Source organism: Molossus molossus, unplaced genomic scaffold (assembly GCF_014108415.1).
Source record: "Molossus molossus isolate mMolMol1 unplaced genomic scaffold, mMolMol1.p scaffold_m16_p_3, whole genome shotgun sequence".
Classification (NCBI taxonomy): Eukaryota; Metazoa; Chordata; class Mammalia; order Chiroptera; family Molossidae; genus Molossus; species Molossus molossus.
This window is the reverse complement of record NW_023425366.1, coordinates 44,236,891-44,261,164: the sequence shown is the minus strand read 5'-3', so window position 1 is coordinate 44,261,164 and position 24,274 is coordinate 44,236,891. Positions and strand designations below refer to the sequence as shown.

General features: G+C 34.9%; 1 protein-coding gene across 19 annotated transcripts in view; it reads right to left on the bottom strand.

Annotated features, from left to right (window-relative positions):
• The window catches only part of ERBIN (erbb2 interacting protein), a 130,158-nt gene that overhangs the window by 58,733 nt on the left and 47,151 nt on the right, over window positions 1–24,274 (bottom strand). For 18 of the 19 annotated variants that reach the window (XM_036279828.1, XM_036279827.1, XM_036279824.1 and 15 more), the window contains 5 exons: window positions 22,213–22,410; window positions 19,029–19,146; window positions 6,754–6,832; window positions 4,756–4,845; window positions 2,884–2,940 (listed from right to left, as the gene is read on the bottom strand). In XM_036279828.1, the coding sequence (XP_036135721.1) occupies window positions 2,884–2,940; window positions 4,756–4,845; window positions 6,754–6,832; window positions 19,029–19,146; window positions 22,213–22,401 (533 nt within the window). In that variant the 5' untranslated portion in view covers window positions 22,402–22,410. Of the gene's footprint in view, window positions 1–2,883; window positions 2,941–4,755; window positions 4,846–5,362; window positions 5,404–6,753; window positions 6,833–19,028; window positions 19,147–22,212; window positions 22,411–24,274 lie in introns of those variants that run through there. The other variant, XM_036279838.1, reaches the window with a different exon arrangement.

Below are 24,274 nucleotides of genomic sequence, written 5' to 3'. Positions count from 1 at the left end.
AGTAAAAAGATAGTATAAAAGATAATGAATGCTGTGTACATGTACAATTCTGTCATCTCTGGAAATTTAACATATTAGAACTATTAAGTAAAATAAAACTAACAAATGTTTCTCTGGTTTTTTAGTGAAAAAAAAAATATATATATATAAAACACATATAACTGTAATGCCACTATGTTATGAACCTGACATTAGAGAAATCTAATTTTCCCCAAACCTTCCATTTTAAATATGCCATTCCATCAATTCTAATTTAATTCATTTCACAAAACCAAATTTTTCTCAAAACTGCTTCATTTAACTTCAATTTCTTGAGTGTCTGTTCTCAGGTACTATGAAATATTATAACTCTACTTCCCTTACTCTTATCTGTCTTTGTCCAGAAAACCTGTAAGTCAGTTCTAGTCTGCTTCATAACAAAGTAAAAGGTGTTTCCAGGATCTTTCTCAAGAAAGATTAGAAGCTATGATATTTCATTACTATGTCCATAATGCCGAATCAGGTGGATATTTCAGAAAAGTAAAGAGGAGCTGTGACAAGATAACAGAAAATTCACATGTAGCAATTAAACACTATATCAACAAGAAAAAGTTCCAAGAGGATACAAGAAAAGCAGTAGTGCATTACAAAAATTCAATTACAGATTACATCCTTAGAAAGTGGTTTAAAACTGATTTAGGGAAATGTGAATGACATCTATATGGAATTAAAAATAAAAGAAAATATAGTGTAAAAGTCCTAAAAGCATCTCAATCTTAACTTGTTGTAGCTAACACTGGTAACTCTGGTCCCACTCTTACACTCAAAAATCTACCTAAGACACACAATTTCATTTTTATTTCATCTTAAGTCTTTTCATTTAAGATCCAGCTTCAAGGAGAAAGTAGAAACAACATCCCTCAAATTTCCTCCTGTTAACCTCTAAAATTCTTTTGTATTTAACTCATTTTTATCTTATCTTCCCCTGTCTCAAAGGAAAAATGTACATCCTTTGTGTTCTTGGTCCTGTGCCCTCCAATACTAAGATGGTATTAAATTGCACTTAACGACACATCCCACTGCTCTAATCTTTGACCATGAAAAAGTTTCACTCACAAGGCATGAATGCACTTGACTTTATAGTTTGTGATGCCTCAAAAGTTTTAATCATGTCTTAAAAAGAAAGCAGGAAATTATATTTTCAAATTTAAAGTTGAGTTAAAAATAAGTGAATTCCATATAATCATAATCAGATAAATCATATTAATTGTTGGTTATCTTAGTAAACAATTACATCTTGATTATCCAAACCTCTTAGAATACAGTCAAGTTCTGAGTTAAGGATACATCAACGCCAATACCAAATATGTAAAAGATTTCAACCTTTTTGAATTTTAATATGGATCATAATTCCCACTTTAATTTATACTCAAACTATCACTATAAACTCCAATCATTCCTGTACTGAGCTAATACATGAAGTCTCTTGGGGAAACTAGGTATGTTCTTTGCCCTCAAAGATTACAGTCATGGGGGGGAAGAGGGAAAATACAAGTACATGTGTGCATGTTACATATGTTGGTCAGGTAAGAAGGAAGGGAAATGTATTTAAAAAAATTGGACTAGTGTGGTCAGATATAAACAAGATGCCCAGAAGTCTATTAAACAGAACTAGCTCCTGGGGAACTGAAGATTACTTCCCTGAAGAGATAACAATGAACTCTTGACAAACAAATTATAAAAAGATTTTCAATAGAAAATTTTCTAAGAAGTGCCAGATAGTAAATATTTTAGTCTTGCATGTAATTTCTGTCACGTCTACTCCACCCCACCACTGTAGAGCAAAAGTAGCCATAAATAGTATGTAAATAAAGGAATGTGGTTCCAATGAACCTTTATTTACAAAAGTAGGCAATGGGCCACACTTAACCACAGACTACAGTTTGCCAATGCCTAAACAGAAAAATATAGCAATGAATTCAGGGTGTTTTAAGACATCTCTGCAACAAAGGAACACATACTACACAGTGTATTGTGAGTTTATATAGATCTGTTTTAGTTTCATTTGCTCTTGGCCGGCCATCTCTTCTTAATGTTAGCTTACCAGCAGGGGGCCCTCCACTCTATTGCTAATTTACAACAGACTAGAAAATCAGAGGAGCCCTTAGAACTAGTATAGTCATCCGACTTCACATGCAGACCCAGTGGATCTCTCTAGTGAGTAATATGTAAGAATTCTAGTATGTGAACTGGGACCTTTATTTGGGACTTAAGTGGGTTTCACATACTTATTGTTTTGACTTTAGTCACACAAGACTGAATTCCAGAGACTGTGAAATCACTATCAAATGCCAAATACAGATGAATACATTTTTTTTAATCCTCACCCGAGGGTATTTTTACATTTATTTTCTGATAGAGTGGGAGGTAGGGGTAGAGAGAGAGAGAAGAGAAACACCGATGTGAGAGAGACACCAATTGGTTGCCTCCTGCACGACCCTGACCAGGGCTGGAGACCAACCACAACCAAGGTACGTGCCCTTGACCAGAATTGAACTCGTGACACTTTGGTCCACGGGCCAATGCTCTAACTGCTGAGCCAAACCAGCCAGGGTGATGCACAGATTTTTATATTGAACACACAAATTTAAATATGATTACCACAAATGTGTCTTTTAAAATAATTTGCACTCATAATTCAGATATTAAAAAGTTAACATTTCTCTAAAGACTTAAGAATTTAAAATTCTAAACTAAACTTTAGAAAGCATAGCACCTTGCCCTGGCTGGTCTGGCTCAGCGGTTGGAGCATTGGCCTGTGGACCAGAGAGTCCCAAGTTTGGTTCCCACTAGGGGCACGTACCAAAAAAAAAAAAAAAAAGAAAGCATACCACCTTTACTTACTTTGGCAACATTTTCAACTGATTTTCTCTAAGTTCTAATATCTGGAGTTTAGTTAATCTGCAAAACAAAGAAAATAAATTAAGATGTATAACAAAGACAAAGAATTTAATTAACAAGTTAATGTCATACTCTAGAATTAAAGACAAATATCATATGATCTCACTTATATGTGGAAACTTAAAAAAAATAAAATAAAATCCCAAACCTCTAATCTCACAGATACAGAGGACAGACTGAGTGGTGGTTGCTGTGGGTATGTGTGAAGGGTGAGTGGGTTAAATGGGTGAAGGTAATAAAAAGGTATAAACTTCCAGCTATAAAATAAGTAAGTCATGGTATGTAATGTACAGCATGTTGACTATATTTAATAATTACTGTATTGTATATTTGAACATTGTAAATAGAATAGATCTTCAAAAGTCTCATCACAAGAAAAAGTGTGTGACTCTACAGTGATGAATATTAACTAAACTTACTATGGTGACCATTCTGTAACATATACAAAGATGAAATCATTATGTTGTGTATTTGAAACTAGTATAATGTCCATTATATTTCAATAAAGAAAAAGAATTCTGGACATTGTTGCAGCCCAATGACTATCTTGTGGGAGCTGCATTATCATGTTTTATATATTTATATACATACATATATACATACATGTTTGTGTATGTTTATAAAGGTTGTCTACTTGGCAGATTCCTGTTCTGTATCTGGCAATAGTACTACTTTTTTATTTATTTATTGACTTTAGAGAGAGAGAGAGGAAGGGAGACAGAGAGAGAGACAGAAACATGGATGAGAGAGAACATCAACTGGCTGCCTCTTGCATGCCCCCCACAAGGGATTGGGCCCACAACTTGGGCATGTGCCCGGACCGGGAATCGAACCAGTGACCTCTTGGTGCATGGGTCGACGCTCAACCACTGAGCCACACCAGCTGGGAAGGACCACTTTTTATTTTATTGGAGAGTATTATGCTAAGTGAAACAAGCCAAGTAGAGAAAGGCAGATATCACATGATCTCACTTATTTGTGGAATATAATGAACTAAACAAACTGCTGAACAAAAGTAACCCAGAGACATAGAGGTGGGGTACAGACTGACAAGCATCAGAGGAAGGGGGGGTTTGTGGGGGAAGAGATAAACCACAGAACTTATATGCATGTATGCATGACCAATGAACATAGACAACAAAGCTGGGGATGGGGTGGGGGTGGGGTGGGGGGAGGGTGTCAATGAGGGAAAAATGAGAAACATCTGTAACAAAAACAAATTAATAAATAAAAAAATTTTTAAAAAAGAAATGTATTTGACACACAACATTGTAGAAACTTCTCTAGCAATTAACTTAAAAATTATAATAATTTGATACTTAGCATTCTTTTCATTTAAAAAGTTATTCAGGTACTATAACAAGACTAGAAATGTTCGGAAATTGGGGATGGGGTAGGGGGAGCAGTGTGGTGGAACCCAGAAACACATTTTCTTTTCTCCAGATTTTGATTCTAGTGGAGGAGACAGATAAACCAGTACTTAGATAATTTCAAATGTGATAAATGCTAAGAATAAAGCATTACTTATTTAAAATATATAGAAAGTACTCCCATTTAAATTCTATTTTTTGCATATTTTAAAAATCAATTCAAGTCTTTCATTATTTTTCCTTTTAAATTTTCACTGCTTATTGTTTACTTGAAAAAATAATTCAAAGTCAAAATAAGTTCTGAAGAAATAATAAAAACCACAAAGCAAGGAAATACAAAAGGAGAGCCCATGAAACTAATGAATAGTATAACTAAAGCAACTTGTAGTTTTATAAATTTTACAGGAGCTAACAAGAAAAGGTTTTAGAAGAAACCATAATTTACCTGCCAAAATTAGCTGGCAAAAACTCAAGAAAAGCATCATTCAGATATAACTGGGTTAGGTTTAACAGCTGAGAAAATCCATCTGGAAGCCTGTATAAAATATACCAGAATTTAAATTAAATTCACATAACAATTTCATCTCTTATTAAAATCTAAGAATCTGTCTAACCAACACACGTTCTTAGGTAATAGTCACCTCTTTACTTTTATGAGTGATCCTGAAATTGAAATTTGCCTTTTGTAGTAACTTACCTGATTTAATATTTATATCTTTATCTCTCCTTAAAAAGGTAGTGAAGCAGTATTTGTCTCAAAGATAAAATCTGTACAAAATTGTCAACTATAAATGACCACAATACATAGAATTTATGATGTAATTATAATATCTGCCGGCACTCCTAAAATTCTCCTTAATTTTCCAAATGACTAGATAAGGAATTCTAAACCTTGACAGTATTGGCTGTTGAGGCTGGATAATTCCTTGTTCTGAGGAGGCTATCTTTTGCACTGTTAGATATTTAGCAGCAACCCTGGCCTCTACCCACTAGTAGAGGGGCACTGCCCACCACCACAGGCTGTAAAAACCAAAAATGTCTCCTGAATTTACCAAATAAATCTTGAAGACAAAATCATCCCCATTTGAGAACTACCGGTTTAGATTATTTTCGGTTTCAACATCCAGCCCTGAAATAATCAAATAAAGATTGTATAATTTTCTAATGATCACAAAAGAGAAATAATATAAAAAGCTGAATGACATTTTAAGGCCCTATCAGAACCTATAAGTATTAGCTTTACTTGTACTCCCTCTGACTTACAGAAGAAATCACAGATCTAGAACCTGATGATAGAGCATTCTTTTCAGATGCAGATAAAGCAATCTTAACACATTTGTCCTGGATTTCATCAAGTACAACATTTTCTTGCAATAAGATACATCAGTCTTTGACTCATCTTCTTTCTCCCGTATGTCACATTCCTCCATCTTCCACAATAAGTAAAGAAATGTATGCTCAGAAAAACTCATTAAATACATTATTATAATATGTGAAAGCTAGTTTCAACTTTCAACTTTAGCTATATTAGCTTATGTTTCACCCTATTCATCTTTTGCTCCACCATTTCATTTTGGCAAATTTAACTGCTCTGGCACCAGGAAACTGTTGTATTTATAGCCATTACCATCATAAAAGAATATATATGATCTCTGGTTTATGGTATAATCAATCACATGGTTTTTCCTTTTCTGTTGCTTTCCCCTTCTTGACCTTTCAGCTTACTGTTTTCAAACTTTGCCTCCCTCCCTTCCACTCTATCTAAAAATCAACGGGAAAATATCCTCAGGTGAGGATTAACAACAACAAAAAAAAGTTTGAGTGTGTCACACATTTGATTTGCAGGTGAAGACATTCTTATATTGAGTGTGGAGACCTGGATTCTAGTCTCATTTATGACCTTAACTATCTGAGAACCCTTGGAGTAAAACACCTGCATTATCTGTTTGGATGTTAAATTTATCTTTGCAAAATATGGGTTTAGAAAGATTATTTTAAAAACTCCATTTTAATATAAAACAAACCTATTATATATATTTAAAATTAATACTAAATGCTCATTAAAATACAGAAAATAGCCCTGGCCGGTTTTGCTCAGCAGTTAGAGCGTTGGCCCGCAGACCCAAGAGTCCTGGGTTCGGTTCCCGCTTAGGGTACGTACCTCAGTTGCAGTTTGGCCCTGGCCCCAGTTGGGGTTGTGTGGGTGGCAACCAGTCAATGTGTTTCTCTCACATCAATGTTTCTCTCTCTCTTGTCCCCTCTCTCTCCCTCCCACTTCATCTGAAGATAAATGCAAAAAATGTCCTCGGCTAAGGGTAAAAAAAAATAAAATAAAGTAAGAAAATAATATTCTATTACTATTTCATAATTGTAATAATCTACTACTATTCATAGTTTGACAGTAATTCACAAAAGTAACATAATTCAGCAAAGAAGAACTTACTTGGAAATAGGATTTACACTGGCCTCCACAATTGTTAAAACTTTACAATTTTTTATATTCTCTGGAAACTCCTGTATTCCTAAAAAAAATAAATAAATATTTAATGATCAAATTAAAAGAATCTATTACATAAGGCAAAATAACAACAATAGTAATAATTAATGTATACATTGCATATTGGAAATTTATCAACTAAGCAGGATCTAGATATATTGACAACACCAAGGTCAACCAAATAGAACCACCTCCATAACAATTTCTCTTTTCTCTTGCATCTTTTATTCATTTGCCTCTTTATAACTGCTAATTACCCTGATTAGTTTTATGTTCCTTTCCTTCTCTTAGCTCTCTGAAAATTAGTGCCTTCTCTGTGTGATGAAGTTAAGGACACAAGATGTAGAACACAGCATTCTCTGTTTTTCTCACATAAAAAGAGGCATTACTTTGTCATGCTGGGCTGCATGATGAGATAGTTTCCATATATATAAAATAGCAAAGCTGAAGACAGAGAGGTAGAAAATCTCCATCACATATGCCAGTGAACATGCCTGAAGGCAAATGCAGACCTATACTTTTATAAAACACCAGAAAAAAGTTGTGACAAGTCAAATTACAATAAAAATTTCTAACCAGTTATTTTTATTTCCACAACTTGTCTCAGCAGAAATAATAGTAAGAATAATTTGTGAATAAGCAACAATCCATAGACCAACTTTAAGTAGCACTGCTATAATCCAGACTAAAGAATGACAATTAATAACCTTTTAAATATTCCAAAAACTCTGAGTTTGTGAAGATTCATTCCTCCAATAACATATGATTTTTCAACAGGGTTGATACCAGAAGATCATTTAAAAGTCTCATTCAATTTCATCACAATACGATTCTAAGTAAATTCACCACAATCCCAAGTATAGAATTTCAGGTGATATAAAATACATAATGCAAAATTACCAACTGGCAAATACACTAATGACTGTTCAGTCAAAACTCATTAATGGATGCTAAAATAGGTTAGAAAAAGTATTTTGTGTAACAGATTATTAGTATAGTCTCAAAGTTTCTCTCCCAAAATTACTTTTTATAAAAGCAAAAGAGTAACTCTACAGTAAAGAAATCTCAAAAGGCACCACCTTAGGATCTATCCAACAGGAAGATATAACCTTGATAAACATATATGCACCCAATATAGGAGCACCAAAATATATTAAAAATCTTCTGGAGGACTTCCAAGGAGAAATCGACAACAATACAATCATAGCAGGGGACTTCAACACCCCGTTGACAGCACTGGATAGATCCTCTAGGCAAAAAATTAGCAAGGAAACAGAGACTCTAAATGAAACACTAGACCAAATGGATTTAATAGATATCTACAGAGAATTACACCCCAAAACTACAGAATACACATTCTTCTCAAGTGCACATGGGACATTCTCAAAGATAGACCACATGATAGGACACAAACTAAATCTCTACAAGTTCAAGAAGATTGAAATCATATCAAGCATCTTCTCAGATCACAATGGCATGAAACTAGAAATCAATTGCAATAAGAACATGCAAAGACATTTCAACACATGGAGGCTAAATAGCATGTTATTAAACAATGAATGGGTCACCGAGGAGATCAAGGAAGAAATTAAAAACTTCCTGGAAACCAATGAAAATGAACACACAACAACACAAAATCTATGGGATGCAGCGAAAGCAGTTCTGAGAGGGAAGTTCATAGCACGACAGGTCTACCTCAAAAAACAAGAAAAATTTCTAATTGACTGTCTAACCTCACAACTTAAAGAATTAGAAAGCAAACAAAAAGAAAACCCCAGAGCAAGTAGAAGGAAGGAAATAGTAAAGATCAGAGCAGAAATAAATGACATAGAGACCAAAAAAACAATTCAAAGGATCAATGAAACAAAGAGCTGGTTTTTTGAAAAGATAAACAAGATTGATGGACCCTTAGCTAGACTTACCAAGAAACAAAGAGAGAGAACCCAAATACACAAAATCAGAAATGAAAGAGGAGAAGTAACAACCAACACCACGGATATACAAAAGATCGTTAACAACTACTATGAACAACTATATGGCAACAAATTCGACAATCTAAGCGAAATGGACAAATTTCTAGAAACACACAGTCTCCCAAAACTATCCCCGGAAGAGATAGAAAACTTGAACAGACCAATAACAACTAAGGAAATTGAAGAGGTAATCAAGACTCTCCCAGCAAACAAAAGCCCAGGCCCAGATGGTTTCACGGGGGAGTTTTACCGAACATTCAAAAAAGAACTAACACCCATTCTCCTCAAACTATTTCAAAAAATTCAAGAAGAAGGAAGACTTCCAAACACGTTCTATGAAGCCAACATAATTCTAATTCCAAAACCAGAAAAAGACACTACGAAGAAAGAAAACTACAGGCCAATATCCCTGATGAACATAGACGCCAAAATCCTGAACAAAATATTAGCAAATCGGATCCAGAAATACATCAAAAAAATTATTCACCATGACCAAGTGGGATTCATTCCAGGGATGCAAGGCTGGTACAATATTCGCAAATCAATAAACGTGATACACCACATAAACAAAATGAAGAATAAAAACCACATGATCATATCAATAGATGCTGAAAAAGCATTCGACAAAATCCAGCATCCATTTCTGATAAAAACGCTCCGCAATGTAGGAATAGAGGGATCATATCTCGACATAATAAAGGCCATATATGAAAGACCTACAGCCAACATCATACTCAATGGACAGAAACTAAAAACATTTCCATTAAGAACAGGAACAAGACAGGGATGTCCACTTTTGCCACTCTTATTTAACATTGTACTGGAAGTCTTAGCCACAGCAATCAGACATGAAGAAAAAATAAAAGGGATCCAAATTGGAAAGGAGGAAGTGAAACTGTCATTATTTGCAGATGACATGATATTATACATAGAAAACCCTAAAGACTCCATCAAAAATCTATTAGACTTAATAAATGAATTTGGCACAGTAGCAGGATACAAAATTAACGTCAAGAAATCGACGGCATTCTTGTACATCAATGATGAACTCACAGAAAGAGAAACTGAAAAAACAATCCCATTTACCATCGCTCCAAAAAAATTACGATACCTAGGAATAAACTTAACCAAAGAAGTAAAGGACCTATTTGCAGAAAACTACAGGTCATTGAAAAAAGAAATAGAGGAAGATATAAAAAAGTGGAAGCACATACCTTGTTCATGGATTGGAAGAATTAACATAATTAAAATGTCCATACTACCCAAAGCAATCTATAGATTCAATGCAATCCCCATCAAAATACCAACGACATATTTCATAGAACTAGAACAAATACTTCAAAAGTTCATATGGAACCAAAAAAGACCTCGAATAGCCACAGCAATCTTGAAAAAGAAGAACAAAGTAGGTGGGATCACAATACCAGATATCAGGTTATACTACAAAGCGACTGTAACCAAAACAGCCTGGTACTGGCACAAGAACAGGCTTATAGACCAGTGGAACAGAACTGAAAACCCAGAAATGGACCCAAGGCAATATGCTCAATTAATATTTGACAAAGGTGGCAAGAGCATACAGTGGAGTAAAGACAGCCTCTTCAATAAATGGTGTTGGGAAAATTGGACAGCTACATGCAAAAAAATGAAACTAGACCATCAACTTACACCATACACAAAAATAAACTCAAAATGGATAAAAGACTTAAATGTGACCCGTGAATCCATAAAAATTCTAGAAGAAAATGTAGGCAACAAAATTTCGGACATTATACGGAGCAGAATTTTCACTGATACATCACCTAAGGCAACAGAAATAAAGGAGAAAATGAACACATGGGACTACATCAAACTAAAAAGCTTCTGCACAGCAAAAGAAACAATCATCAAAATGGAAAGGCAACCCACTGTATGGGAGAACATCATTGCCAATGATGTATCAGATAAGGGGTTAATTTCCAATATATATAGAGTGCTCATACAACTCCACAAAAGGAAGACAAAGAACCCAATTAAAAAATGGGCAGAGGAGCTGAATAGACACCTCTCCAAACAGGACATACAAATGGCCAAGAGACATATGAAGAAATGCTCAACATCACTAATCATCAGAGAGATGCAAATTAAAACAACAATGAGGTATCACCTCACACCTGTCAGAATGGCCGCCATCAACAAATCATCAAACAACAAGTGTTGGCGAGGGTGTGGAGAAAAGGGGACTCTACTCTAATACACTGCTGGTGGGAATGCAGACTGGTGCAGCCGCTATGGAAAACAATATGGTGCTACCTCAAAAAATTAAAAATTGAACTTCCATTTGACCCAGTGATCCCACTGCTGGGAATATACCCTAAGAAGCCTGAAACACCAATCAGGAAGAATGTATGTACCCCCATGTTCATAGCAGCACTATTTACAATAGCTAAGATCTGGAAACAGCCCAAGTGTCCACCAGCAGACGAATGGATAAAAAAGCAGTGGTACATATACACAATGGAATACTATGCAGCGGTAAGAAAGAAAGATCTCTTATCCTTTGAGACAACATGGAGGGACCTGGAAAGTATTATCCTAAGTGAAAGAAGCCAAGCAGAAAAAGACAAATACCACATGATCTCACTTATATACGGAATATAATGAACATAACAGTCTGAGGAATACAGTAGACCCAGACACATGGAAGTAGGGCACAGACTGACATCCCTCAGAAGAGGGGATGGGGGGGTGGGGGGTGGGAAGAGATAAACCACAGAACTTATATGCATGTATGCATGACCAATGGACATGGACAACTAAGCCGGGGACAGGGTGGAGGGGGGGTGGGGTGGGGGGTGCCAATGGGGTAAAAGGTAAAATATCTGTAACAAAAAAATAAATAAAAATTCATAAAAAAAAAAAAGGCACCACCTTAAATTGCTTCAAAGTAGCATCATCAGTTAACATCATCAACATGTGGCATCCAATCTGAGATGCATTAAAAAGGGATGCAACATCACTCATGTCGTATTCTTGCCAAAAACACACAACCTGAATTTAATCATAAGCAAACATGAAATAAGAAAAATCCTAACTGGCCAGTAATCTTTAAAATTGTCAAGGTCAAAAAACAAAGAAAGACAGAAGAACTACCCAGACAAGAGGAGACCCAAGAGACCTGGCTGTGGCGAATATCCAAACCTACTACCTACACACACACACACAGGAAATCTAAATAAGGCTGACAGACTGTATCAATGTCAATATCCTTTATTATTCTATAATATTGCAAAATGTTCCGGTGGGAGAAACTAGGTAATAAGTACACAGGACCACTTTGTAATGTTTCTTACAACTGCATGTGAACCTACAATTATTTCAATAAAAATTTCAGTTAAAAATAGCTGGGCTCAATGATTCCTTAAGGAAAGGTTTTACTATTGTTATTATTACAAATTCAGTTTTCTCTAACAGTTTTAAGAGAATTTATTTTTCCAATTTCAGTTTTAGAAAGTTTTAATTTTGTTGAAATTGGTAAAGTTCATCTAAATCTTCAAATCAGGAAATGTAAATATTGACGGACATCTAATGATAACCAATTATTGTTGGCCATTACTTTTTCTTAAATGTGATACTAGTAGAGTGTTTTCATCCTGAAATATTTATGTATGAAAGGCTGTCTGTGATTTGCTTTAAAATAATCAGAGGTGCCTAGCCGGTGTGGCTCAGTGGTTGAGCATCAACCCATTAACCAAGAGGTTGCCTATTCAATTCCTGGTGAGGGCACATGCCCAGGTTGTGGGCTGAATTCCCACTGGGGAGCATACAGGAAGCAGCCAATTGATGTTCTCTCTCATCGACGTTTCTTATCTCTCTCTCCCTCTCTCTTCCTCTCTCTAAAATCAATAAAGAAAAGAAGTTTTAAATAATCAGAGGTGACAAGTAGGAGGTATAGATCAAACTACAACATATTGGTAAATGTTGAAGCTGGTTGATATATACATATCACAGGTTTATTATATTATTCTCTCTACTTTTGTGAATGTCTAAAATATTCCACTTTAAAAGACTAATGCTATACCCTGGCTGGTTTGGCTCAGCGGTTAGAGCGTCGGCCTGCGGTTGAGAGAGACCCCGGTTCAATTTCTGCTGAGGGGACATACCTCAGTTGCAGTTTGTCCCTGGCCCCGATTGGGTTGTGCGGGTAGCAACCACTCGATGTGTCCCTTTCACATAGATGTTTCTCTCTCTCCCTTCCTCTCTCCCCCTCCCACTCTATCTTAACAAAAAATGAAAAAATGTCCTCGGGTGAGGATAAAAATAAATAAATAAATAAATAACTGACTGACTACTGTGTTCAGTCACTAGAAACGGAGTCACAGATAAGAGAATTAACAGAAAAAGACTTCAGAACAGCTATAGTATGCATCCCTGTGTTCATTGCAGCATTATTCCCAGTGGCCTAGACATTTTTATTATTATACACAAAGTATGTTAATCCTGAATTCTGTCTTTAGTTACTTCTTAATTCTCACGATTTCAACTATCTGTTCCTTTGTCATTCTTACTTGACTTCAATAGTGTCCCTTCTCTGTCATATACTCATTTTTAAAATATGTTTTATTAGTTTTTAGAGAGGGAGATGGAGAGAGATATAAAAACATTGATGAGAGAGAAACATTGATTAGTTGTCTCCTGCATGCCCCCCTTTGGGGATCAAGCCCACAACCCGGTTATATACCCTTACTGGGAATCAAACTAGTGACCTCTTGGTGCATGGGTAGACACTCAACCACTGAGCCACACTGGCTGGGCTGTCAGACACTCTTTTTAATAAGAATTTGACTGTATTGTTCAAACTTAATAAAAAGCACTAGATTAGATATTACAAAACATGGCTATCTTATTCATATTACTCTTGTTAGGTACAGAAGAACTCTCTTTTTACTGCCAGGGAAGAGAAAATTACCTCTTGACATCTGGGAGATGGCCTGGTACTATCGTCTAATCCTTGGTCTTACTATGAACTAGCTGCCTGGCTTTCAAAGGGTGGCCCTGGTATTATCCTGCTGAACTAAACAATTTCACAGAATATCAATAGCAGACCAGGGTACTCTTGATCATGACATATCAAGACAAGAGCAAATTTGTAATCATGTCTGAACAAAGACAAAATATGAACAATGTCAAAGCCACAAAATACCAAATTATCCCTTCTCCCAGCTAATGAATGATTGTTGTTTCTCTATCAATTACAGTTTTCACCTCACTATAGTCTGTTCTGCATATAGATATGACTTGTTAAGATTGTCAATTATAGAATTGCCCCTACTTCCTGAAAGCATCCCATCAACAGCCAACTTTCATATTCAAACCCTCCCCAAATCACCAAAGTCCAAATCCTATAATAAGTTCTTGTTTTAACACCCTCTGCAACTCCTGTTCAAACCCCTTAGTATGGGTTTTTGCCCAATGTGTCAAGTAATAAACCCAAATTGCTCAACCACATGTAAACTCCTGGTGACCTCTACGTGGAGGACATCAATTTGACAATATCCTGATTGTAGAATGTAAGTTAATAATAGTGGCTATTTACTACTTTTTCACTTTAAAGGCTATGGTAATAAACAATACAGAATTTAACAGTGATTATAGTCAAAACAGTCTAAATCAAAACTACACACTCAAATGAGTATATCAGCCAGGGGATGATATGCTGTATGACTTGGATCAGGTGTAACACAAGGAGGGGCAGGGGCTATGGTAAGGCACAATGAGTACACACCCAGTTAGTCTACATTATTAACACACTTGGCAGTGACCAGTGATCACCAGTCTAAATAATTTTTAAGTTCCAAGTCAATTCCCGTATCAGAAAGATCTAAATGTAATTTTCAACCTTTTTTTATCTTATGGCACACATAAACTAATTACTGAAATGCTGTGGCACAACAAAAAATATATTCTTTGCTGATCTGAAAAAAAAAAATAGGTATAATTTTGATTCATTCACAGAAGACAGCTACTGTTGTGTTGGCTGTTATTTTTTTATTTGACATCTAAGGGAAAAGAGGTCAGTGCCCCTGACTAGTCAGGAATTGCATGTTTTAAAAATTCTTGGGGCACACCAATTGAAAATTGCTGATCTATGCTACTCTTTCTAGTTTCTCTGCCTTATAATTCCTGGCTTTTCATTCAGTGTGTTCCTACAGAAAAATTAATAACTATACAGTCTTCATTTCTTTTATCTCCCCTTCCCATCAACTTTCCCTATCTACCACTTTGCAGATGTTTTAATCATCATCCTCATTAGTCCTCTCAAGAAGATAGGTCATTTGAACAGAATAGGTAAATTATTTTACACCAGTGCTATATGCAGTGGCTTGGAACAGCATAGCATCTTGGTCAACTTTTTATTGCTTTAAAAAGGTAATAATAAACAAAAACTTGAGAGACAAAAGGGAAGAGCAAATTAAGACTCATAAATTAACACTCCAGTTTTATCAAATGATAGCAAAAATGACATTATCCCTTAAGAAATAATGACAAGGCCCAGCCAGTGTGGCTCAGTGGATTGAGAGTCGTCCCATGGACTGGCTCAGCAGTTAGAGCATCAGCCGGTGGACCAGAGTGTCGTCCCATGGACTGAGAGGTCTTGGTTCAATTTCCAGTTAGGGCATACGTCCAGGTTAAGGGCTTGATCCCCAGTAGAGGGTGTACAGGAGCAGCCCACTGATGTTTCTCTCATTGATGTTTCTTTCTCTCTCCCATCCTCTTTCAAAAAAAATAAAAGTAAAAATAAATTTAAAAATATTTACAAAAAAAAAGAAATAATGACAAGCCCTGGCCAGTTTGGCTCAGTGGTTAAGAGAGTCAGCCGCAGACCAATGATTCGTGGGTTCAATTTCGTTCAAGGACACGTACCTCAGTTGCGGTTCATCCCCGGCCCTGGTTGGGTCATGCAGGAGGCTGCCAGTCGATGTGGCTCTATCACATCAATGTTTCTCTCTGTCTCTCTCCCTCCCTCCCACTCTTATCTGATAATAAGTGGAAAAATATCCTCAGGTGAGGAATTAAAAAAAAATAATAATAATGACAAATATTAATACTTTACATTTACATACTTCCTATGCACACTGGCCCAAAATGTAGTCAACAGTCTCATGAGGCAGGCAGAGAAATGGTAATATTGACAATATAATATATAGACTAATTGAGAATTAGATTACTTCCTTAGTATAATAATAAACAGAAAAGCAATGATTAGAGTCCAATTCTTATTCCTAAAAAAGTGTTTTAATCACTAAACCATAAACTTCACCAATTGAAAAACACTGGAAGAACAATGCAAAAGATCAGAAATGAAGAAAAATCTCAAAGCAAAGATTTTAAAACAATTGCTTTCAAATAAATACAGCTTGCAGAACTACAAATCAAATATACCAGTGTTTCCTGCCTCCTTCCAAGCAGGGCATACAGCTAATAAATATGAAAACAGTATCCAGCATACTAAGATATACTAGAATAGTATTAGACTGAATTGAAAGAAACACCTAAAATGAGAAAACACAAGAGCTTAGAGAGAAGATTACAACATCTTAATCAAGATTTAACATAATTAGATGTTAGAGAAAAAATGTACAGGTAATTCAATTTTCTCACTCAGAACATGAGGTGAAACTTGCATCTATCTCTAAATCAATAATCATCTGAATACTAAAAATGTAAGTAATTTCAAAATCTGATAAATAATACTTTCATATACTAATCTCTTTTCTATTTTTTTTACTGTAATACCTGGCATACAGTAACATTTGTTACGTGAAGGTTTATTATTTATATCGAGCTATACTATTCCATCCCTCACTAATTTTGCATAGGACCTTCCATGTGTTTACCATTTTTTCATTTAGCAATTATTTCTTGATCACCTACTATGTGCTAGTATTCTAGATGTTGGGAAAACACTGGTGAACCAGAATGACATTCTGATCCAATAATTCCTCATGCTTCCAGATCTTTCTTGACATTGCTAGTTCTGGAATGCTCTCTGCTACCACTTCCTGTTGTATATTATTATTATTATTTTAGTTTGACTCTCTATAGTTAATTTTTTAATTCTTTATTTTAAAAATTAATAAAAATTATTGTGGTGACATTGGATATAGATTTCAAGGGTACAATTCTATAATATATCACCTATATATTGTATTATGTGTTCACCACCCCAAGTGTTATATATTATTCTAATTTCCTTGTTTTACTTATCAATTTACCAGGCTATAAAGCTAATGATTACTAATGGGCTCCACAATTAGACTGTCATCTTCTTTCAAGCTAGGTAAGGACTTTTTATTAATTTGTGTACATGAATACTAATAGTGCCTGATTGATAATCATTCACTTAAATACATGGAGTATTTGCAACAACATGCCATTTGCGACAACATGGATAGACCTAGAGGGTATTATGCTAAGTGAAATAAGTCAGAGAAAGACAAATACTGTATTATTTCACCTATGTGAGGAATCTAAAAGACTAAACAAATGAACAAAACAGACTCATAGATACACAGGATTGGGCAGTGGGGGTATGGGTAAAAGGTGAAGGGGATTAAGAGGTACAAACTTAGAGTTATAAATAAGTCACAGGGATATAAAGTACAGCATAGGGAATACAGTCAATAATATCACAATAACTTTGTACAGTGACAGATGGATACTGGGCTTTTTGTGATGATCACTTTGTAAGGTGTATGTGAATATACACATGAAACTAATATAATATTTTATGTCAACTACACTTTAATTAAAAACAGCTTTACATTCCAGAATAAAAATTAAACATAAAAATAAATAAATAAAAAGGTTAAAAAATACGTATTTTCAATCTGTGGCTCGGAATCCACATGTGCAGAAGGCCAATTTAAGTTATACACAGATTTTTAACTGTAAGGTTGGGCGTGGCCCCTAAGCTCACAAACTCCATGTTGTTCAAGGTTTCACTGAAATAACTTTAAAACTAAAATTTATTGGCTATTGACAATGGAAACTCAATAGGACATTAATCACTATAACCTTAACCTGAACCTACAGTGAATATAAATACATTGTAAGTTTAAGGAATACAAGATGATTTCTTCCTTAGAGCAGCAGAGTTCATTTATAATTTTCCTATGAATTATACAATTTAATTGTTTGATATGCCTTGCCCACAACTAAGATAATTAGGATTTAGCTAATGAAGGCATGCAATAAATTTATATATTTATTTTGTTTTAAATTAACTTTTGCTTTTTAATGGAGATGGGCAGACAGAGTGGTTAATTCATCTGCCAAAGTTAATTGTGAAAACAGGAAGACTCTTAATCTATCCTAAAGAGATTTCATAATAACTCCTGAAATTTAGGAGAACTGACATGATAGGATTACTGCTGGATATTCATATCAAGACAAAAGGCAACTTTGGAACCAGGGCTATGGATATGATTGCTAGGTATTTTCTGGCGCTACTGCACTAACTTTTTGAGGCTTGTTTGTAAATATTTTCTCCAATCATATATTTATGAGGAATTATTTAAATAAAATTTATACTCATTCTAAAATTTTCCAGTGTCTACTTCTCTCTCACTCCAAGGTAAAAACTTAAAATTTTGGAGTATCTTCCACTTTCTTCAACGTATTATCAAACTAAGCCAAGACTATACATCCCAGGAGAATAGTGACTATGTCTTTATGTCTCCTCATTAATTGTATTTCTAGCTCCCAATAAAGTACTTGGTACAGAGTGGTCACTCAATAAATTAAATAATGTGTTCATGTTCAATTCATATAAAATGTTGCACAATTTTTTTTCCTTTAAGTACCCTGTAAAAAGTTCACGTCAGTATTGTTGGGGCTACGTTACCTCCACTCGTATGGATATATGAAACTATGTCATCAACAATGAACATGACAGTTGTTACTAGTTTCTCATCATTATAAACAACAGGGCAATAAATACATAAGTTTAAAGATATATGAGTAGGTACCTGTATGTATCACAGCATTTTAATTAAAAGGTCATTTTAATTTTTTTAACTTATTCTTTACCTTGCCTTAAGACCTCATTGATCACTTATATAAATTTTACATATATGAAAACTAATACAATAATATATTATAATATGACTTTTTAATTTAATCTTTTTATTTGTTAAAACACAGAAGAAATCTTAATAATGTAACATGTTCCCAAGTACAAAAACTTGGGGTGGGGGATAATCTTACCATTCTTGCTGACATCCAGTTCCCTGAGATTAATGAGATTTGCAATAGATGCTGGTAATGTTGTTAAATCATTATCTGGCAAACTCAGTTTGTGTAGAGATTGACAGTTAAAAAGTTGCTATTAAAACAAGAGAAGAAAGGACTTTGATTATTTCTTAAGTTTGCTTAAATATTCCATTTATTAACCTTTATACAAATAAACAGTATTTTTAAAAGTGAATCAGTTATACCTATATAAATACCAAGAAAGATTTCTTATTGTTTTATGCTCTCATGAATCTGAACACAATCAATCAATCTATCCAGAATGATTTACATCCTCACACTTCTACCTTGAGCAAAATGTACTTAATGAGAATAAGTATAAGATTGTATTCTCTGTTGAGGTAGTAAAAAAAAATAAGTGGCTGTAAAATATTGCAAATTTTGGAGCTTTAACCAGCACCCTTACTCCAAAATGAAAGTTTACATAAATTAAATTCAAATAAGTACAATTGACTTAAAATAACTCAAAATATAGAATTCTGGTATGGGAGAACAAAATAAGTATGGCAGCAAATATATTGTTATGCTAAAATCACAGTAATTAAATGTGACCTAAAATTATATTTATCAAAAAAGCAGTAGATAAATGGGCCACTTCTAAGTTCCATACCAAAAAAACTGTATGGAGCACAGAGGATTTTTAGGGCAGTGTAAATACTCTGTATGACACCATAATGATGGATACATGTCATTCATTTACATTTGTCCAATCCCACAGAATGCACAACATCAAGAGTGAAGCCTAATGTAAACTATGGACTTTTTGTGATTATGATTTTTGAACAGAGACTCCTCAGTTGTAACAGATGTACCATTTTGGTGGGAGATGTTGATAATGGTGGATGCCACGCATGTGTGAGGACAGTAGGTATATGGGAAATCTCTACACCTTCCTGTTAGTACTGTGACTCTAAAACTTTTTAAAAAGTAAAGTCTTTAGAAAACCAAACAAAAAATGGTTGTCAGAATGGCATTATGAATAAGCCCTATTTAAGAAGAGCATTCTTCCAAAAACGGAAAACTGTTAAGTATAAGTGATTCAGTTATTTGCACTATCACAACAAGCCTCTCTCTTTTCAACAATTCCTAGACTGAGATCCTACTGGTGGTGATTAGAGAACGGAACTAATCTTAGTCTTCCACATTCTCTAGGAGAACTAAGAAAGATAAATTATTTGCTGAAAAACAACATATAAGGAAAAAGTACATTACAAAACACCCTATCACAACATAGGAAAGTAATTCATAAACATACAAACCATAACCTTTAATATTTTATCCACAGCCATACACACATTTCTTTATAAGACAACTAAGGATGGCACTGGATTTTAAAATGTTTTGTTTCACTAATGGCCACTGAAAGAAAAGCCTTTCTCAAAACACTGCCATCCAGTAGGCATACACACATACAAAAATCTGAAACAAATATTTCATGTTAACAATGGGTACATACAACACACTCTATTTTCTGTTCCATTAATGGTAGCGTTGTCAGATAAAATACAGGATGCCTGCCCTGGCCGGTTTGGCTCAGCGGTTAGAGCGTCGGCCTGCGGTCCGGAGAGACCCGGGTTCGGTTCCTGCTAAGGACGCGTACCTCGGTTGCAGTTTGTCCCCGGCCCTGGTTGGTTGTGCGGGTGGCAGCCACTCGATGTGTTCTTTTCGCATCAATGTTTCTCTCTCTCTCTCTCTGTTCCTCTCTCTCCCTCCCACTCTACCTGAACAAAAAATGGAAAAATGTCCTCGGGTGAGGATAAAAAAAAAAAAAATACAGGATGCCTGATTAAATTTGGATTTCAAAGAAACAATGAATAATTTTTTTAGTAAAAGTAGGTCCTATATATTGCATAAGACACACTTAAAACTGAAAAATTATTTATTGTGCTTTGTTTTTATTTTCTAAATTTGCCAGTCCGAATCATTACTTATTTGCAAATGCACACATATTAAATTGATTTTTAAGCCACTAGTGTCCACCCACAGTTTGAAAAACACTGTTGTTTAGATGGTAAATGGTTATAACAAATTAAAGCTACTGCATCTATTCCATTGAAAAAAAAATGAAAGTTGTGCCTGGCCAGTGTCACTCAGTGGATTGAGTGGCATCCTATGGACATGCCTGGGTTGTGGGCTCAATCCCCAGTAGGGGGCGTGCGGGAGGCAGCCAAATGATGTTTCTCTCATACTTCTAGCTCTCCCTTCCTCTCTTTAAAAATACTCAATTAAAACATTAAAAAAAATTTTAAAAGAAGTTGAGTAGAGAGTAAGAGAGATTAACTTTAAGGAAAATAAAGTAGTCACTAAAAAATTTTAGCTAAGAAGTAGGCAATATGAGATTTTTCACAGCAACAAACCAACTTTCTCCTAGTTGTTTCTACATTTCAGAAATATTAAGTCCTCCAAAATTTTTCCAAACAAACTGAGGTAAACAGAATACAACCTCTAAAAAGCTGTTTAACAAACCAATTATAATGTAGTAAATTAAAAAACCCAATTTATCCCTAATTATAATAATGTAGTACTGTCTTATAAAAACTAGAAAAAAAACTAATTTCTATGTTTTGTCTATTTAAATATACTGGCTGCAAAAATTACACAGTCTTATCTATCTTAGTGACTATAACAAAACTAGAATTAAATGCAAAATTTGAAGTTATTTACACATCTATTCATGCAGTTAACATGAAGAGATAAGGTTAAAGATTCTATTTTTTTTAAAAAACTGAATTGTGCCCTGGCCAGTTTGGCTCAGCGGTTAGAGCGTCGGCCTGCGGTCCGCAGAGACCCGGGTTCGGTTCCCGCTAAGGGCACGTACTTCGGTTGCGGTTTGTCCCCGGCCCTGGTTGGTCGTGCGGGTGGCGGCCACTCGATGTGTCCCTTCACGTCGATGTTTCTCTCTCTCTCCCTTCCTCTCTCTCCCTCCCACTCTATCTGTACAAAAAATGGAAAAATATCCTCGGGTGAGGATAAAAAAAAATAAAAAACTGAATTGTGCTGCATATCCCAAGATAAAATTAAACCAAAAAAAAGAGGAAACAATGTACACAAATATATCAGCAGCATTATGATAACAGTGGGAAATATCATATTTGTAGGTATAAATATAATCAAAGGCAGTTCCTAAAAGGTAACATACCTTTGGAAGCTCTTCAATCTGATTAGCATCTAAATAGAGCTCCTCCAAAGTTTTTTCAAAAGTAAAAATCTCCTTGGGAACCTGTTCCAAACTGCAGTGAGAATAATCAAGAGTAGTGACAGTCTCCTCTTCCCCTCTTAGGCATCGACAGGGTACCAACCGCACAAACAAACTTCGTTTTGTAGTCATTTTTAGACACTGCAATATTCAAATAACAATAAATTTAGTAAAAACACACATAACAATTTTGAAAACAGATTATTCATGTATCATAATTTATATATCACAGACAAATATCTCCTCCCCTACACCCAAAGAAATGCATTTTGCTGTACTATCAAATTTATATATACTAAATCTCAAATTAAACTCAAGCACTTCTGGCCCTGGCTGGGTAGCTCTGTTGGTTAGAACATCATCCCAAAACTCCAAGGCTGTCGGTTCAATTGCCATACAAGAAGCAACTAATGTCCTGACAAGTTTTGCTTAGCAGTTAGAGCATCAGTCCATGGACCAAACAGTCATGGGTTCAATTCCCAGTCAAGGATAAATAGCTCAGTTGCAGGTTTGATTCCCGGCCTCAGTCAGAGTCATGTGGGAGGTACTCAAACATTTCACATCTATGTTTCTCTCTCTCTCCCTTCCTCTCTATCTAAAAATCAATGGAAAAATATCCTTGGTGGTGGGGTAGAGATACACCACAGAACTTATATGCATGAATGCATGAACAATGGACATGGACAACAAAGCTGGGGACAGGGCAGGGGAGGGAAAGGAGAAAATCAGTAGGGGAAAAAGGAGAAACATCTGTAACAAAAATAAATTAATTAATTTAAAAAATAAAATAAAAAAGAAAAATATTCTTGGATGAGGATTAAATAAATAAACGAAGCAACCAATGAATACATAAATAAGTGGAACAACAAGTCGATGTCTTTCTCTTTACTTACCCCCTTCCTCTCTCTCCAAGAAAAAAAAAACAAAAAACCCAGAAAACTCAGTTTTAACAGTTTCTTTGGGTCTTCATTTAGTGACATGAAAGGCTCACATGTCACTAAAACTTATATTACATCAATTAGTATGCTTTTCTCCTACTAATCTATCTTCTTTGGTTTAATTTTCAGACCTAGCCAGGGACCCAAAGAGGGTTGAGGAAATTTTTTCTTCCCCTACACTATGATGTCAAACATCAAATGTTTCTATCTAAAATTTCTGTCTCATGTGGAGGTAATATACTGAATGGTGACTACAGTTAATAATACTAGATTGAATATTTAAAAGTTGCTAATAGAATAGATCTTAAAAGTTCTCATTGCAGGAGAAAGAATTTATAACTGTGTGTGGAGATGGATGTTAACTTTATTGGGGTGACCATTTTGCAATATACCCAAATATAAAATCATTATGTTGTACACCTGAAACTAATATAATGTCAATTATACCTGAATAAAAACAATAATAAAAACCTTGTCAACAAATAAATATCCAGAGAAGTTTACTGAATGCTCATTAACAATCTATTTCTATGAAGTTACTGATAAGAATAAGCAGTTTTATTAATTTAATAAAAATTTAGCTGTGAAAGGGAAATTTAGCTTGTACTTGTGTGTCCATGAGATAAAAAAGATTCCAAAATATAAAGACAATGATAATGAATTAAGGGTACACCTAAAAACAACAGGAAGGAGTTCTCATCTGCTCTGTCCCATATGGCAACCACTAGACCGTGTGACATTGTAATCCTAAAATTCAAGTTAAACCAAATAAAATTTAAAGTCTAATTTCTTGGTTGCACTAACCACATTTTAAATGCTCAATAGGCACATGTGGCTATTGCTACAATACTGAGTAAGAGCAGATACAGAACATTTTTATCACTGAAGTTTTATGGGACAACAATGGTGAGATGTCTCAAACTATTATTCTGGTTCATCATATTATAACTATTGTGCTTATATTTATATAATATGATAGTATCCAAGAACTTGAAACATATGGCCTAAAAATCCATTTTCCAGAAATCAAATGGATTTGAGAGTATAATTTCTGAGAATAAAGGACA